The sequence below is a fragment of the Ranitomeya imitator genome, chromosome 2, assembly GCF_032444005.1.
Source record: "Ranitomeya imitator isolate aRanImi1 chromosome 2, aRanImi1.pri, whole genome shotgun sequence".
In the NCBI taxonomy this organism is placed as follows: Eukaryota; Metazoa; Chordata; class Amphibia; order Anura; family Dendrobatidae; genus Ranitomeya; species Ranitomeya imitator.
This window is the reverse complement of record NC_091283.1, coordinates 348,563,352-348,581,381: the sequence shown is the minus strand read 5'-3', so window position 1 is coordinate 348,581,381 and position 18,030 is coordinate 348,563,352. Positions and strand designations below refer to the sequence as shown.

The 18,030-nt window shown below is 44.1% G+C and overlaps 1 protein-coding gene across 1 annotated transcript in view; it reads left to right on the top strand.

Annotated features, from left to right (window-relative positions):
• Positions 1 to 18,030, top strand: part of LOC138666538 (zinc finger protein 850-like) — a 129,149-nt gene that overhangs the window by 66,979 nt on the left and 44,140 nt on the right. The window contains exons 15-16 of the mRNA XM_069754750.1: positions 7,135 to 8,060; positions 13,341 to 13,393. Coding sequence (XP_069610851.1) covers positions 7,135 to 8,060; positions 13,341 to 13,393 — 979 coding nt within the window. The remainder of the gene's footprint in view (positions 1 to 7,134; positions 8,061 to 13,340; positions 13,394 to 18,030) is intronic.

Genomic DNA, 18,030 nt, shown 5'->3' with positions numbered 1-18,030 from the left:
GAAATGAATACCCAAAGAGACTTGTGCAAAAATGTTTGTCGAAGCGTAAGGCTACTTTCACACTAGCCCGCAGGATGCGTTTTTTCTTCATAGGTTTGCATTAGCGATGCATTGCGACACGTCGCATCCGTCGTGCGACGGATGCGTTGTGTTTTGGCGGACCGTCGGCACAAAAAAAAGTTACATGTAACTTTTTTTGTGCGTCGTGTCCGCCATTTCTGACCGCGCATGCGCGGCCGGAACTCCGCCCCCTCCTCCCCGGACATTACAATGGGGCAGCAGATGCGTTGAAAAACTGCAACCGCTGCCCCCGTTGTGGTTTTATTTCACAGTATACGTCGGTACGTCGGCCCGACGCACTGCAACAGGCGCATACCGACGCTAGTGTGAAAGTAGCCTAAGAGGCAGACTTCAAAGCTGTGGAAATTGTGATGGAAAACAGTTTGAACACCTGCGTTGATAAAATTTAAGGGCTTTTGTATTATTGTTCAGAATAAAATTTAATTGTCAATATTATGCTTGTGTTAGTAAATATAATTTTATATATAAATCAAAATAAATTATTTTCTGTCCACCTACTTTTGGACCACCGTTTATATGAATATTTATAAAACCCTTGACTAGTTCATATTAGAAGTATTACCCATATAAAAAGATAGTAATTTAAGATTTAAGGTATGGTATAGAGGTCACATGCAAAAGATACGCATATTAAATAAATAGAACAACATAACAGAAATACAGTTCAAAACAGATACCAGGAGGAGTGAGGGCCCTGCTCGCAAGCTTACAAACTATGAGGAAAAGGGGAGACATGAGAGGTGGATGGTAACAATTGCTTTAGTTATTCGGACCAGCTATAGTGTAAGGCTCAGGTGTTCATGTAAAGCTGCATGAACCAGTTACCTGCCTAAGTATGTAGCAGTACAGACACAGAGGGCTAATACTGCATAAAGTGTATGAGAACATGATGCGAGGAACTTTTTTTTTTTTTTATTATAAATAGGCCACACAGGGATCGTTAGGTTAATGCATTGAGGCGGTAGGCCAGTCTGAACAAATGAGTTTTTAGGGCACGCTTAAAACTGTGGGGATTGGGGATTAATCGTATTAACCTAGGTAGTGCATTCCAAAGAATCGGCGCAGCACGTGTAAAGTCTTGGAGACGGGAGTGGGAGGTTCTGATTATTGAGGATGCTAACCTGAGGTCATTAGCGGAGCGGAGGGCACGGGTAGGGTGGTAGACTGATACCAGGGAGGAGATGTAGGGTGGTGCTGAGCCATGGAGTGCTTTGTGGATGAGGGTAGTAGTTTTGTACTGGATTCTGGAGTGGATGGGTAGCCAGTGTAATGACTGGCACAGGGTAGAGGCATCGGTGTAACGGTTGGTGAGGAATATGATCCTGGCTGCAGCATTCAGGACAGATTGGAGCGGGGAGAGTTTTGCAAGAGGGAGACCGATTAGTAGAGAGTTACAATAGTCCAGACGAGAATGAATAAGTGAAACAGTCAGAGTTTTTGCAGAGTCGAAAGTAAGAAAAGGGCGAATTCTAGAAATGTTTTTGAGATGCAGGTAAGAAGAGCGAGCCAGTGATCGGATGTAGGGGGTGAATGAAAGGTCAGAATCAAGGATGACCCCAAGGCAGCGGGCATGTTGCTTTGGAGTAATGGTGGAACCGCACACGGAGATGGCAATGTCAGGTAAAGGTAGGTTAGTAGAGGGAGAGAACACGAGGAGTTCAGTTTTTGACAGGTTTAGTTTCAGATAGAGGGAGGACATGATGTTAGAGACAGCGGTAAGACAATCACTGGTGTTTTCTAAAAAGGTCGGTGTGATATCGGGAGCAGAAGTGTATAATTGGGTGTCGTCAGCATAGAGATGGTACTGGAAACCAAATCTACTGATTGTTTGTCCAATAGGGGCAGTATACAACGAGAAGAGTAGGGGGCCTAGGACTGATCCTTGAGGAACCCCAACAGTAAGGGGAAGGTGAGAGGAGGAGGAACCAGCAAAACATACAGTGAAGGATCGGTCAGAGAGATAGGAGGAGAACCAGGAGAGAACGGTGTCCTTGAGGCCGATGGAGCGGAGCATAGTGAGGAGGAGCTGATGATCCACAGTGTCGAATGCTGCAGAGAGATCCAAGAGAATTAGCATGGAGTAGTGACCATTAGATTTAGCTGTTAGTAGGTCATTAGAGACTTTAATGAGGGCAGTTTCAGTAGAGTGTAAAGAGCGGAAGCCAGATTGAAGAGGGTCGAGAAGAGAGTTATCTGAGAGATAGCGGGTAAGACGGGAGTGGACCAGGCGTTCGAGGAGTTTAGAGATGAAGCGAAGATTAGAGACAGGTCTATAATTAGCGGCACAGTTTTGATCGAGGGATGGTTTTTGAAGTAATGGATGTATGATGGCATGCTTAAATGAGGAGGGAAAAATGCCGGAAGTGAGGGAAAGGTTGAATATTTTTGTTAGGTGAGAGGTGACAGCCGGGGAAAGGGACTGGAGGAGATGTGACGGAATGGGGTCACTGGTGCAAGTGGTCGGGCGAGAAGATGCAAGGAGCCTGCTTACTTCTTCTTCTGTAACTGCTTCAAAGTCAGAGAGTGAACTAGATGCAGTAGGGGAGGGAGAACAGTGCATGGTATGAAGAGATTGGGAGATGATTTCCTGTCGAATGTGGTCAATTTTTTCTTTGAAGTAATTGGCCAGATCGTCAGCACGGAGATCCGTGGTTGGGGCCTGCTCTCTTGGGTTGAGTAGGGACTGGAACGTGTCAAAGAGACGTTTAGGGTTATTGGACAGGGAGGTGATGAGGGTGTTGAAGTAGGTTTGTTTGGAGAGGTGAAGGGCAGAATTGTATGTCTTTAGCATGAACTTATAATGGATGAAATCTTCGGGTAGATTAGATTTTCTCCACAGACGTTCTGCGCACCTGGAGCACCGCTGCAGGAAACGTGTTTGCAGCGTGTGCCACGGTTGTTGCCGTCTGTGCCGAGTTGTTTTATGTATAGGAGGAGCAGCTTCATCCAGAGCACTTTGCAGGGTTTCATTGTAATGCTTCAATGCAGAATCAGGACATGAGATGGAGGAAATAGGGGCCAATGAGGACTGCAAGTTCTTCATAAGTTTCTGGGTGTTAATGGCCTGTATGTTTCTATAGGTGTGGAAAGTGGGGGTGACCTGAGCGGGATGGCAGTTCTTGATAGAGAATGAAAGAAGGTTGTGGTCAGAGAGCGGGAGAGGGGAGTTTGTGAAATCATCCACTGAGCAAAGTCGGGAGAAGACCAAGTCAAGGGAGTTTCCATCTTCATGTGTTGGAGAGTTAGTATGCTGCGAGAGGCCAAAAGAGGAGGATAGAGATAAAAGGTGAGAAGCAGATGGGGAGAGGGGAGAGGCAATGGGGATGTTGAAATCACCCATGATAAGGGTGGGGGTGTCACAGGAGAGAAAGTGTGGAAGCCAGGTGGCAAAGTGATCCAGGAACTGATGAGAGGGGCCGGGAGGACGATACACCACCGCCACTCGCATGGAGAAGGGGACGTAGAGTCTGACCACATGGACCTCAAAGGAAGGGAAGACAAGTGAGGGTACTTGGGGGATAACTTGGAAAGTACATTTGGGTGAAAGGAGCAGACCAACGCCTCCACCTGCTCTGTTGTCTGATCTTGGGGTATGAGAAAAGTGTAGTCCACCATATGAAAGAGCAGCAGCAGCGGTGGTGTCTGACTGCTGGATCCAGGTTTCAGTAAGAGCCAGGAGATTAAGAGAATTAGAAAGGAAGAAGTCATGAATGAAGGAGAGTTTATTACACACAGAGCGAGAATTCCAAAGGGCACAATTGAAAGAGACAGCAGGCATGCAGGGAATATTAATAAGGTTAGAGGGGTTTCTGGGTGTAGCAATTGGGAGGTTTGACTGGCTATAACATGGGGGGGCCGGGGTTTGGAGATATGTCTCCAGCGACTAGGAGAAGGAGGATCGAAAGAGTGAGCAGATGGTTAAGTGATTTGTGAGAGCGTCTCTTGTGTTGGATGTTGGGACTGAATGGATCTGTGCTGTTAAGCAATGTGAATAGAGCATGAGTGCTATACATAGGAGAGGCAAGGATAGAGGGGCCGATATGGATGGAGTGTAGAGAGTTAATGCAAGGGCGGTGAATGTGAGTGAATGCAGCAGCCAGGATATAGATTATACAAATAAATATGGTGAGTATTTGTGCTGTTTTAAGTGAATATGGATTAGATTTAGATTGTCTTACCTGTCTCCTGCCCTGTCTAACTGCCATGTTATAACTGCCGAGTACTTAGAAAAAAAAGTACTTTGAATAAAAAATACACGAATAACAGTGCACAAATGCACCCCTGCACGAATGCATCCCCAAGCTACATCTACATTTATAGAAGGCTAGCCCTTAGATCTCTTTTTTTTTTTTTTTTTTGTGTTAAAGCTCGTTAGCAATCAATCTAACTCAGTTGAGACAACAGGACACAATAAATGTAGTGATCAGATAAACAAATGTCCAGGTCTACATGGATCATAAAGCACTTTGAAACAGTTATGTGATCTCTCTGAGTAAGGACATGCAAAAGTGAGTTAAATATCTATAAACACAAACAAAGGCATAATAGGATGACTAACATATATAGATACATGCAGGATTCAATGCCGAAGATAGAATGACTCAGATACCATCCAAGCTGCTTGCTGTCAGGGACTGGAGCAATAGACATGCAGGATATTTCAGCTCAGAGAATGAATGATATGTTTACCTGTATGAAGAGAGAAGAGATGCTTGATTATATTCTGCCATGTTATAACTGCCGAGTACTTAGAAAAAAAAGTACTTTGAATAAAAAATACATGAATAACAGTGCACGAATGCACCCCTGCACGAATGCATCCCCAAGCTACATCTACATTTATAGAAGGCTAGCCCTTAGATCTCTTTTTTTTTTTTTTTTTTTGTGTTAAAGCTCGTTAGCAATCAATCTAACTCAGTTGAGACAACAGGACACAATAAATGTAGTGATCAGATAAACAAATGTCCAGGTCTACAAGGATCATAAAGCACTTTGAAACAGTTATGTGATCTCTCTGAGTAAGGACATGCAAAAGTGAGTTAAATATCTATAAACACAAACAAAGGCATAATAGGATGACTAACATATATAGATACATGCAGGATTCAATGCCGAAGATAGAATGACTCAGATACCATCCAAGCTGCTTGCTGTCAGGGACTGGAGCAATAGACATGCAGGATATTTCAGCTCAGAGAATGAATGATATGTTTACCATCCAAGCTGCTTGCTGTCAGGGACTGGAGCAATAGACATGCAGGATATTTCAGCTCAGAGAATGAATGATATGTTTACCATCCAAGCTGCTTGCTGTCAGGGACTGGAGCAATAGACATGCAGGATATTTCAGCTCAGAGAATGAATGATATGTTTACCTGTATGAAGAGAGAAGAGATGCTTGATTATATTCTGCCATGTTATAACTGCCGAGTACTTAGAAAAAAAAGTACTTTGAATAAAAAATACACGAATAACAGTGCACGAATGCACCCCTATTGTCTGTACAAGTCCCCTCTATAATTTGTAAAGCGCTGCGGAATATGTTGGCGCTATATAAATAAAAATTATTATTATTATTATTATTATAGGGGGATAGAGAGAATCACCACAAGAGGTTAAGGTACCGTCACACTAGACGATATCGCTAGCGATCCATGACGTTGCAGCGTCCTGGCTAGCGATATCGTCCAGTGTGACAGGCAGCAGCGATCAGGCCCCTGCTGTGCTGTCGCTGGTCGGGGAAGAAAGTCCAGAACTTTGTTTCGTCGCTGGACTCCCCGCAGACATCGCTGAATCGGCGTGTGTGACACCGATTCAGCGATGTCTTCGCTGGTAACCAGGGTAAACATCGGGTTACTAAGCGCAGGGCCGCGCTTAGTAACCCGATGTTTACCCTGGTTACCATCGTTAAAGTAAAAAAAACAACCGCTACATACTTACCTACCGCTGTCTGTCCTCGGCGCTCTGCTTCTCTGGTCTGGCTGTGAGCACAGCGGCCGGAAAGCAGAGCGGTGACATCACTGCTCTGCTTTCCGGCTGCCCGGCGCTCACAGCCAGACCAGAGAAGCAGAGCGCCGAGGACAGACAGCGGTAGGTAAGTATGTAGCGGTTGTTTTTTTTACTTTAACAATGGTAACCAGGGTAAACATCGGGTTACTAAGCGCGGCCCTGCGCTTAGTAACCCGATGTTTACCCTGGTTACCGGGGACCTCGGGATCGTTGGTCGCTGGAGAGCTGTCTGTGTGACAGCTCTCCAGCGACCAAACAGCGACGCTGCAGCGATCCGGATCGTTGTCGGTATCGCTGCAGCGTCGCTTAGTGTGACGGTACCTTTAGACCAAAGGAGCAAAGCCAACCAGATAGTGCTGCAAATGTTAACACTCAGATGCAAAGGGAAATCCCTTTGATAGATACTACCTCATATGCTCCCAGAACATAAACAACCATAATGAACTACCTTGATAAGTAGAAGGTGTGAAGACCAGGGATGTGGAGAGAAAGACCCCATGCGTATCACTGTTCTGCAACAGCTTAGTCAGGAGTGTGTGCCCATAAGCCGAAGAGAGCTTGATATAGGAAGAGCCTAATGAGCAAAGTGCTTACCGGTGTGTATTTCTTATGAGCCAGGAAGGTAGCATAATGAAAATACATACAAAAATACACATACTGCTCCAATCTTACACCTGCTCTAAAGTCATGACTTCTATGTACACAGCAATCCTGCTCCTCCTCTTTGCCTTGTTTTGTGCTATAATTCATGTAGCTATGAGACAGACACCACCTAATAGCACCGACTTACAGGCCTCTTTATGATTCTCCACTGAACATTTCATTACAAAAATTTATTGACAAGCAAATTGAAGAGTAAAGCTTTAAAAAGCTAGCATTAGAAGAGGAACTAAAAATTGTACAACCTCTTAATATCATAAACTACTAGTCCTCGCAGTGAAGTCTACAATTTGTATCCGTCTTCGACAGCTAATACTTGAATTTTAATACAATTTGTTGCTAAATGCAGAATTTATGAAAAAAGTTTTTTTTTTTTCTTGGCAGATGACTGTGTGTCAGAGGGATATCTGACAGTTACTGATTTTGAAGCAGCCGATTATGGTATCACACCATATATATTTGAAGAGCATGACATCATTTCAGATAAACTGCCAGCCCTTCATAGCAAAAATCTATCATCTATTCCTTATCAACAGTTCCCACCTTCTGATTTATTGCAGACTCTTAAGCAAAATAATAACAAAAGTGATACTGAACATCAAAAAGCTCATTCAGGGAAGAAACCATTTTCATGTGCAGAATGTGGGAAATGTTTTACCAAGAAAACAAGGCTTACTGTACATGAGAGAATTCACACTGGGGAGAAGCCATTTTTATGTTCATTATGTGGGAAATTTTTTACCAGGAAAGAAAATCTTACTGCACATCAGAGAACTCACACAGGGGATAAACCATTTTCATGTGCAGAATGTGGGAAATATTTTACCTACAAATCAAATCTTGTTGCACATAAGAAAACTCACACAGGGCAGAAGCCGTTTTCTTGTTCAGAATGTGGGAAATGTTTTATCAAAAAAGCAAATTTTTGTGCACATCAGAGAATTCACACGGGGGAGAAGCCATATTCTTGTGAAGAATGTGGGAAATGTTTTGCCTACAAAGGGGTTCTAGTTAAACATAAAAGCACTCACACAGGGGAGAAGCCATTCTCATGTTCAATATGTGGTAAATCTTATAGCATTAAATCACATCTTGTTAGACATCAGATAAGCCATACAGGTGAAAAGCCATATTCATGTTCAGAATGTGGAAAATGTTTTAAGAAGAAAGAAAATCTTACTGCACATCAGAGAATTCACACAGGGGAGAAGCCATTTTTATGTCAAGAATGTGGAAAATGTTTTACTGACAAAACAAATCTTGTTAGACATAGCAAGACTCACAACGATGAGAAGCCATTTTCATGTTCATAATGTGGGAAATGTTTTACCAACAAATGAAATCTTGTTGCACATCTGAGAACTCGCACAGGAGATTAGCCATATTCATGTCCATAATGTGGGAATTGTTCTTCTTGTAAATACACTCTTTTTATAAATCTATGGGTAAGTTCACACAGGTCGTTTTTTGCTGCTTTTTTTCTGCAGGTTTTGGAAAACCTGATCTTGGCAGGAAAGAAGCTGCGTTAAAAACGCAGGTTTAGGTGCTTTTTTTGGTGCATTTTTTTTCTCTTTATCCATGCTAATGTCCTTGAATTTTCAGCAGCAAAAACTCAATGGGTGAAAACCACTGGAAAAACTCTGAAAGAAGTGACATGCTCTATGTCCAAAAACGCAGCAAAGCACAAAATACTGATGACACAAAAAACCAATGTGTGCATGAAATTTCTGAAATCTCATAGGCTTTGCTGGTACTGTAAAAAGCAGCTGAAAATTAGCATAAAAAATACACAGCAAAAACGCCCTGTGTGAACTTACCCAAAGAATTTACACAAAGGAGAAGCCATTTTCATTTTGAGAATTGGAAAATGTTTCACAAAGAAATATTTTCTTACACATCAGAGAAATTACACAGGGAAGTAGCCACTTCATAATTTATAAATGTATTTTATTGACGAAGAGTACCAGAAAATTTACAGTAAAAGTTAAGTCACAAGCCTAAAAGGGAAAGCAATTTAGATCACTAAATGATAATTATTAGGAAATGTGCTGTATGCAATGAGCAATAAACGTCAGCAAGTGTAATGCATATAACAATCCAAAATATTTCATCATATATATAGAATACTTTTTTGTGAACACTATAACTGCATCTTAAAGAGGTTGACCAGTCCTTCTCTGGTATACATGATTGGGACAGTTTCAGAGGCAAACGTCAGACAACAGGCATCTAATAATTATGGTGTTTTATTAATCAAATGAGACCAACTGGATGGTTCCCTCTTCAACTGTCCTAATTAAGTAAAACAGCATCTACCTCCACCTGACACCAGACTACACAGAAGAGAGAGGTGTCGGACCGCCCCTTTAAAATTTGTAACAAAGGATTAATAAACAACTGCTTTTAATACTAATATCCATCTATTTGCGTCTATTGTTTTTATTGTCTATGAGTTAAGATAACGCCCTAGGACCTGTGTAGTTGAAGGAGAACTGGTATGGTTTGTATAGAAGTATTGAAGGCTAAATTACATTAAGGATCTCCGGTTTCTTAAGACACTTTTCCGCTTTTGAAATTGTCCTTTTATTCGAGACTAGTATAGTTACCCAGCTTTGCATTGCTCTATAAGATTTTCAGAGGACCTTTCATCAGTTTGTACATTTTAGCTGGCCACATCGTGAATTATTGGCTGCAGAGCAGGTAAAACTTTGCTTTTATTTTTTTATTTTTCCTCTCCTTTGCACAGATATGAACTTGTAAAGTTTAGGCCATTATTTATGTTATAGTTCAACTGGTTGTTACCACAGATTTGCCTCTGGGGACTTGTACTTCTTCCCCTTAATGAGTTAACAATTATAAGTAGGCAACATCATGCAGGAGAAAAAAAGAATACACCCTCCTTTCATCAGTGATGTCTACAGCTACTATTTAGAGATACCGCAGAGCTATGTATCATTATAAACGATTTCAGATCTTATCGAAGAGCAGTCAGTGAGGGAGGAGGACACCAGAACCGAGAGCATTGTGAGATAAGATCTTGAAGTGTTTCATACTGTTTGGTCTCAGGAGGAGAGGTGGATCCTCTAAGGCCGGCGTCACACTTGCGAGTTTTACGGACGTAAGAGCGCAGAAACTACGTCCGTAAAACTCGCAAAACATACGGCACAATTATTCTCTATGCCCCATCTCCTAACGGCCGTATTTTACTGATCAGTATTATACGGCTTTCTACGGCCGTAGAAAATCGCAGCATGTGTCATAATTGACGCCTCTCCATTATTAATTAGGCTTAATGTCACCTTACAATAGCAAGGTGGCATTAACCCTTCATTACCCCATATCCCACCGCTACACGGGAATGGAAAGAGAGTGGCCAAGTGCCAGAATAGGCGCATCTTCCAGATGTGCCTTTTCTGGGGTGGCTGGGGGCAGATGTCTTTAGCCAGGGGGGGGCCAATAACCATGGACCCTCTCCAGGCTATTAATATCTGCCCTCAGTCACTGGCTTTACTACTCTGGCGGAGAAAATTGTGCGGGAGCCCACGCCAATTTTTTCTGCCATTTAACCCTTTATTTTAATAGCTAGAACGGCCAAATTTTGCATATAGACACTACTAACATTAGTAGTGTGGAATATGCAAAAAAAATGGTGATATGAGATGGTTTACTGTATGTAAACCAGGTCTCATATGTTGGGTTTAGGAAGGAGATAGCAAAAGCCGGTAATTGAATCACCGGCTTTCTGCTATCTCGCGCTGTATGAAGTAATAATATATATACATATATGTATCTACTGACATATATATACAGTATATATGTTTTTTTTTTTTAACACATGGATCCCTTGTATAGCCGTATGTCGGTTTTGCAAGCCTGTGATAAAAACACGCTGTACGGATTACATACGGAGGATGCCATGCGTAAAAAACGCTGAAACACCCTGCCTACGGAGGAGCTACGGACCACTATTTTCGGGACTTTTCAGCGTATTACGGCTGTAATATACGGACCATATTTTCATACGCTGTGTGTGACGTCAGCCTAAGCCCTAGGAAACAGGTACTGGAAGCACTGGAGACTGCTGGAAGACAGTACATCGGGAGGTAGATACCGGATGCACTGGAAGCCGCAGGACGCATATGATGAAGGTGCGAGAGTGCCTGGTAACACATACCAAATAGGTACCATTTAGGCTACGTTCACATTTGCGTTGTGCGGGAATGCGTCGGCGACGCAACGCACAACGCAAACAAAAACGCATGCAAAACGCATTGTTTTGTGACACATGCGTCCTTTTTTGGCATGATTTTGGACGCAAAAAAATGCAACTTGCGTCCTCTGCGCCCTGACGCTTGCGCCAAAAAAGACGCATGCATCACAAAACGCAAGACAACGCATGTCCATGTGCCCCCATGTTAACTATAAAGGCGCATGACGCATGCGTCGCCGCGGCTGCGCCCGACGCAGTCCCACAAAACGCTAATGTGAACGTACCCTTTCCCTCAGACACGCTTCCTATTTTCAACAATTGAACTTGTCAGCCATTTGTCTCCAGCGACAATACAAATAAGACCCTGGCAGGGTCGAAACATTGGTTTTTGTTGCTATTTTTTTGCCGATTAATTTCCTGCACCTTCTTCCACATCAATGCTTTTGTCTTATTCGCTATATGTGAAATAAACTTTCTGCAAATGTTCATCAAGAGTGTGCGTTGATTCATTACCACTCCATGATAGGTGTGTAACTGTACCCCTCTCTCCCTCTTATTGCTCCTTTCAAATGATTCCATAACAGCCAAAAAAGGATGAAATCAAATTGTGAGAAAAAGAGCGACCATCGAGCTGGATGGGGATTCAGCCTGCAAGCAAACTGCAGATACTCCAGGTGTTTGTGGTATAGATTGTCACTGGGAAATTAGCTAGTTCAAGAAGATGTCGCCAATCCTTAGTGTCCAATTTTATGACTAAGAGTTCATGGTCACCAATGGAATAATAATATTCTTCTGGAGAAAATTTTGTGGAGAAAAATCCACAGGTATGATTTCTTGCTCTAGAGATATTTTTAGAGAGAAGTGCTCCTCCAATAGAGGCATCCAGTTCAAGGAAGAAAGGTCTGTCCACATCAGGATGGGTCAGGACAGGAGCAGCATAGAAACCAGTCTTGAGTTCTAGAAAGGTTTGAACAGCAGATTCTGATCAGTTCTGGAAAATGAATGCCCTTCCGAGTTAGGATCATCAGCAGAGCAACCACTTAGGCTATGTGCACACGTCAGGATTTCATGCAGAAATTTCCTGAACAAAACCGGACATTTTCTGCAAGAAATCCGCATGCGAATTTTTCGCATATATCTTGCGGATTTTTTGTGTGTTTTTCTGGAGGTTCTGGGATGCAATAATATAGTGGGAAATCCGCAAAAAAAAATTTGCGGAAAAAAACGCAACATATGCACAGAAATTGCGGAATGCATTCTAAATGATAGGATGCATATGTATGCATATTTTAAGCATGTTTATCGCATTTTTATAGCGAAAAATTCGGAACATGTGCACACAGACTTATGTAGTTTTTATTTAACCCTCAACTGGAGAGGTGGGGTTTCCTATACCCCAATGAAATCTCTTATTTCTACAGAAAATGCAAAGATCACGTTTGTTTTAATCATTTTCTTATTGGCGATTGATTACACGAGTATGACACCCACAAGTATCAGAAAATGTAATACTTTGATAAAAATAAAGAAGTTTTCAAAATTTGAAAATGTGTAAAAAAAACAATTACATGAGTGGTGATGTGATAATATGTGTAAAGCGCTGCGGAATATGTTAGCGCTATATAAAAATAAAGATTATTATTATGTGAGGTTCAGCAAGGCCAAGACAGCACTTAGCGACAGCTAGCTCTGCTATGCGTGGCCAGAAGAGAGAGGCCTTGACGACATCCTGTTGACAAGGAAATGGATGGAAGCTAGTGAGACACGTATCCTCATACCAGCATTTTTCAATGAATGGCAGCCGAACAAAAATTCCCTGGGGTGTGGCAAACCCCACCTCACCAGTTGAGGGTTAGACTGATGGTAATAATGAGCAAAGTCACACGCAGCTCCACTCCATACACCTCGAACACACGGCTCTGCTCCGGACACCTCGTACACACGCGGCTCCGCTCCGTACACCTCGTACACACGCGGCTCCGCTACCTACACCTCGTACACAAGCGGCTCTGCTCCGTAAACACGCAGCTCTGCTCCGTACACCTCGTACACACGGCTCTGCTCCGGACACCTCATACACACGCGCCTCCGCTCCGTACACCTCGTACACATGTTGCTCCGCTCCGTACACCTCGTACACATGTTGCTCCGCTCCGTACACCTCGTACACATGTGGCTCCACTTCGTACACACACAGCTCCGCTCCGTACACCTCGTACACACGCGGCTCTCCTACATCCACACTGTAAACCCCTCCTGACCCCACACATAAACTTCCCCTCATCCAGCACCATGACAACCAGCACAGCAGAGTCCTGTATACACTGAGGCCCCTGATCATGTGACCCCTGACTCCTCCCCTCCTGTGACCTCATCACAGGTCCTGTGCGCACAGAGCAGCCATATATGTGGAGTGCGGCTCTGCAGGTGGAGGTAGGTGCTGGAGCCCCGTTATTCTCTATCAGGATTGGCCGCTGGTCACACTCGGCCATTTTTCCTCCCCATATAATAAATGGCCTTTCCCATCTCTGTGATATTCCGTTTTCCATGTTTCCCCCCTGAATACACACGTTCTCCCCCCGTTGCTGATCTCTGGGGTCTGACCTGTGACTTATATGTCGCTGCTCCCCCCACTACAGAACGCTGCGACTAATGACTACATGGACGCCAATATCGCTGTACTCGTTAGTAACGTTCGGTCCTCAGTCTCTCTCCCACACAAGGTCTCCTTGTTTCTCCCCATTCAGATGTTCGGAACATGGAGAGGTCATTAGTGATCGGCACCGGCCATATTAACCTCTTAACGACCAGGGGTTTTTCGGTTTTGCGTTTTTGTTTTTTGCTCCCCTCCTTCCCAGAGCCATAGCTTTTTTATTTTTCCGTCAATATGGCCATTGTTTGTTGCGGGACAAGTTGTACTTTTGAACGACACCATTGGTTTTAGCATGTCGGGTACTAGAAAACGGGAAAAAAATTCCAAGTGCAGTGAAATTGCAAAACAAAACTGCAATCCCACACTTGCTTTTTGTTTGGCTTTTTTGCTAGGTTTACTAAAGGCTAAATCTCCTCAGCTCCTTTGCTGCTGTGTGCAGCTCTCCCCACAGCATTAATACCTGGGAGCCGTGACAATTTTGTTGAGCAACCTTTTGAGACAATCACTGCAATCAAACGATTTTTGTAACTGTCAATGAGACTTCTGCACCTCTCGACAGGTACTTTGTCCCACTCCTCAAGAGCAAACTGCTCCAGTTGTCTTGTGTTTGCAGGTTGCCTTTTCCAGACGGCATGTTTCAGCTCTTTCCAATGATGCTCAATAGGATTTAGGTCAGGGCACATAGAAGGCCACTTCAGAATAGTCCAATGCAGGGGTGTCAAACTGCATTCCTCGAGGGCTGCAAACAGGTCATGTTTTCAGGATTTCCTTGTACTGCACAGGTGATAATTTAATCACATACACACATAATGATTGCAGCACCTTGTGCAATGCTAAGGAAATCTTGAAAACTCGCATGGTTTGCGGCCCTCGAGGAATGCAGTTTGACACCCCTGGTCCAATGTGTTCCTCTCAGCCATTCTTGGGTGTTTTTAGCTGTGTGTTTTGGGTCATTTGTTATGGCTGGCAATCAGGCAACACAGCGTGCAGTAATCAGCGCACATACAGAGATCTGGCAATAACCAAAAACAATAGGACGAGCTCTGAGACGTGGAATCTCTGTAGACTGCAGTACCTGATCTATCCTCACACAACTATAAGCAGCAGTGGATTGCGCCTAACAACTACCTATGCAACTCGGCACTGCCTGAGGAGCTGACTGGCCTGAAGATAGAAATACAAGCCTGACTTACCTCAGAGAAATACCCCAAAGGAATAGGCAGCCCCCCACATATAATGACTGTTAGCAAGATGAAAAGACAAACGTAGGAATGAAATAGATTCAGCAAAGTGAGGCCCGATATTCTAGACAGAGCGAGGATAGCAAAGAGAACTATGCAGTCTACAAAAAACCCTAAAACGAAAACCACGCAAAGGGGCAAAAAGACCCACCGTGCCGAACTAACAGCACGGCGGTGCACCCCTCTGCTTCTCAGAGCTTCCAGCAAAAGACAATAGCAAGCTGGACAGAAAAAAACAGAAAACAAACTAGAAGCACTTATCTAGCAGAGCAGCAGGCCCAAGGAAAGATGCAGTAGCTCAGATCCAACACTGGAACATTGACAAGGAGCAAGGAAGACAGACTCAGGCGGAGCTAAATAGCAAGGCAGCCAACGAGCTCACCAAAACACCTGAGGGAGGAAGCCCAGAGACTGCAATACCACTTGTGACCACAGAAGTGAACTCAGCCACAGAATTCACAACAGTACCCCCCCCTTGAGGAGGGGTCACCGAACCCTCACCAGAACCCCCAGGCCGACCAGGATGAGCCACATGAAAGGCACGAACAAGATCTGGGGCATGGACATCAGAGGCAAAAACCCAGGATTCATCTTCCTGAGCATAACCCTTCCATTTGACCAGATACTGGAGTTTCCGTCTAGAGACACGAGAATCCAAAATCTTCTCCACAATATACTCCAATTCCCCCTCCACCAAAACAGGGGCAGGAGGCTCCACAGATGGAACCATAGGTGCCACGTATCTCCTCAACAACGACCTATGGAATACATTATGTATGGAAAAGGAGTCTGGGAGGGTCAGACGAAAAGACACCGGATTGAGAATCTCAGAAATCCTATACGGACCAATAAAACGAGGTTTAAATTTAGGAGAGGAAACCTTCATAGGAATATGACGAGAAGATAACCAAACCAAATCCCCAACACGAAGTCGGGGTCCCACACGGCGTCTGCGATTAGCGAAAAGCTGAGCCTTCTCCTGGGACAAGGTCAAATTGTCCACTACCTGAGTCCAGATCTGCTGCAACCTGTCCACCACAGAATCCACACCAGGACAGTCCGAAGACTCAACCTGTCCTGAAGAGAAACGAGGATGGAACCCAGAATTGCAGAAAAATGGAGAGACCAAGGTAGCCGAGCTGGCCCGATTATTAAGGGCGAACTCAGCCAACGGCAAAAATGACACCCAATCATCCTGGTCAGCGGAAACAAAACATCTCAGATATGTTTCCAAGGTCTGATTGGTTCGTTCGGTCTGGCCATTAGTCTGAGGATGGAAGGCCGAGGAGAAAGATAGGTCAATGCCCATCCTACCACAAAAGGCCCCCCCAGAACCTCGAGACAAACTGGGAACCTCTGTCAGAAACAATATTCTCAGGAATGCCATGTAAACGAACCACATGCTGGAAGAACAAAGGCACCAAATCAGAGGAGGAAGGCAATTTAACCAAGGGCACCAGATGGACCATTTTAGAAAAGCGATCACAGACCACCCAAATGACTGACATTTTTTGAGAAACGGGAAGGTCAGAAATGAAATCCATCGAAATATGTGTCCAAGGCCTCTTCGGGACCGGCAAGGGCAAAAGCAACCCACTGGCACGTGAACAGCAGGGCTTAGCCCTAGCACAAATTCCACAGGACTGCACAAAAGCACGCACATCCCGTGACAGAGATGGCCACCAGAAGGATCTAGCAACCAACTCCCTGGTACCAAAGATTCCTGGATGACCGGCCAGCACCGAACAATGAAGTTCAGAGATAACTTTACTAGTCCACCTATCAGGGACGAACAGTTTCTCGGCCGGACAACGATCAGGTTTATTAGCCTGAAATTTCTGCAACACTCTCCGCAAATCAGGGGAGATGGCAGACACAATGACTCCTTCCTTGAGGATACTCGCCGGCTCAGATAACCCCGGAGAGTCGGGCACAAAACTCCTAGACAGAGCATCCGCCTTCACATTTTTAGAGCCCGGAAGGTATGAAATCACAAAATCAAAACGAGCAAAAAATAACGACCAACGGGCCTGTCTAGGATTCAAGCGCTTGGCAGACTCGAGATAAGTCAAGTTCTTATGATCAGTCAATACCACCACGCGATGCTTAGCACCCTCAAGCCAATGACGCCACTCCTCGAATGCCCACTTCATGGCCAGCAACTCTCGGTTGCCCACATCATAATTACGCTCAGCAGCAGAAAATTTCCTGGAAAAGAAAGCACATGGTTTGAACACTGAGCAACCAGAACCTCTCTGTGACAAAACCGCCCCTGCACCAATCTCAGAAGCATCAACCTCGACCTGGAACGGAAGAGAAACATCAGGTTGACACAACACAGGGGCACAGCAAAAACGACGCTTCAACTCCTGAAAAGCTTCCACGGCAGCAGAAGACCAATTAACCAAATCAGCACCCTTCTTGGTCAAATCGGTCAATGGTCTGGCAATGCTAGAAAAATTACAGATGAAGCGACGATAAAAATTAGCAAAGCCCAGGAATTTCTGCAGACTTTTTAGAGATGTCGGCTGAGTCCAATCCTGGATGGCCTGAACCTTAACCGGATCCATCTCGATAGTAGAAGGGGAAAAGATGAACCCCAAAAATGAAACTTTCTGCACACCGAAGAGACACTTTGATCCCTTCACGAACAAGGAATTAGCACGCAGTACCTGGAAAACCATTCTGACTTGCTTCACATGAGACTCCCAATCATCTGAGAAGATCAAAATGTCATCCAAGTAAACAATCAAGAATTTATCCAGATACTCACGGAAAATGTCATGCATAAAAGACTGAAAAACAGATGGAGCATTGGCAAGTCCGAACGGCATCACCAGATACTCAAAATGACCCTCGGGCGTATTAAATGCCGTTTTCCATTCATCTCCCTGCCTGATTCTCACCAGATTATACGCACCACGAAGATCAATCTTAGTAAACCAACTAGCCCCCTTAATCCGAGCAAACAAGTCAGAAATCAATGGCAAGGGATACTGAAACTTAACAGTGATCTTATTAAGAAGGCGGTAATCATTACACGGTCTTAGCGAACCATCCTTCTTGGCTACAAAAAAGAACCCTGCTCCCAATGGTGACGACGATGGGCGAATATGTCCCTTCTCCAGGGACTCCTTCACATAACTGCGCATAGCGGTGTGTTCAGGTACGGACAA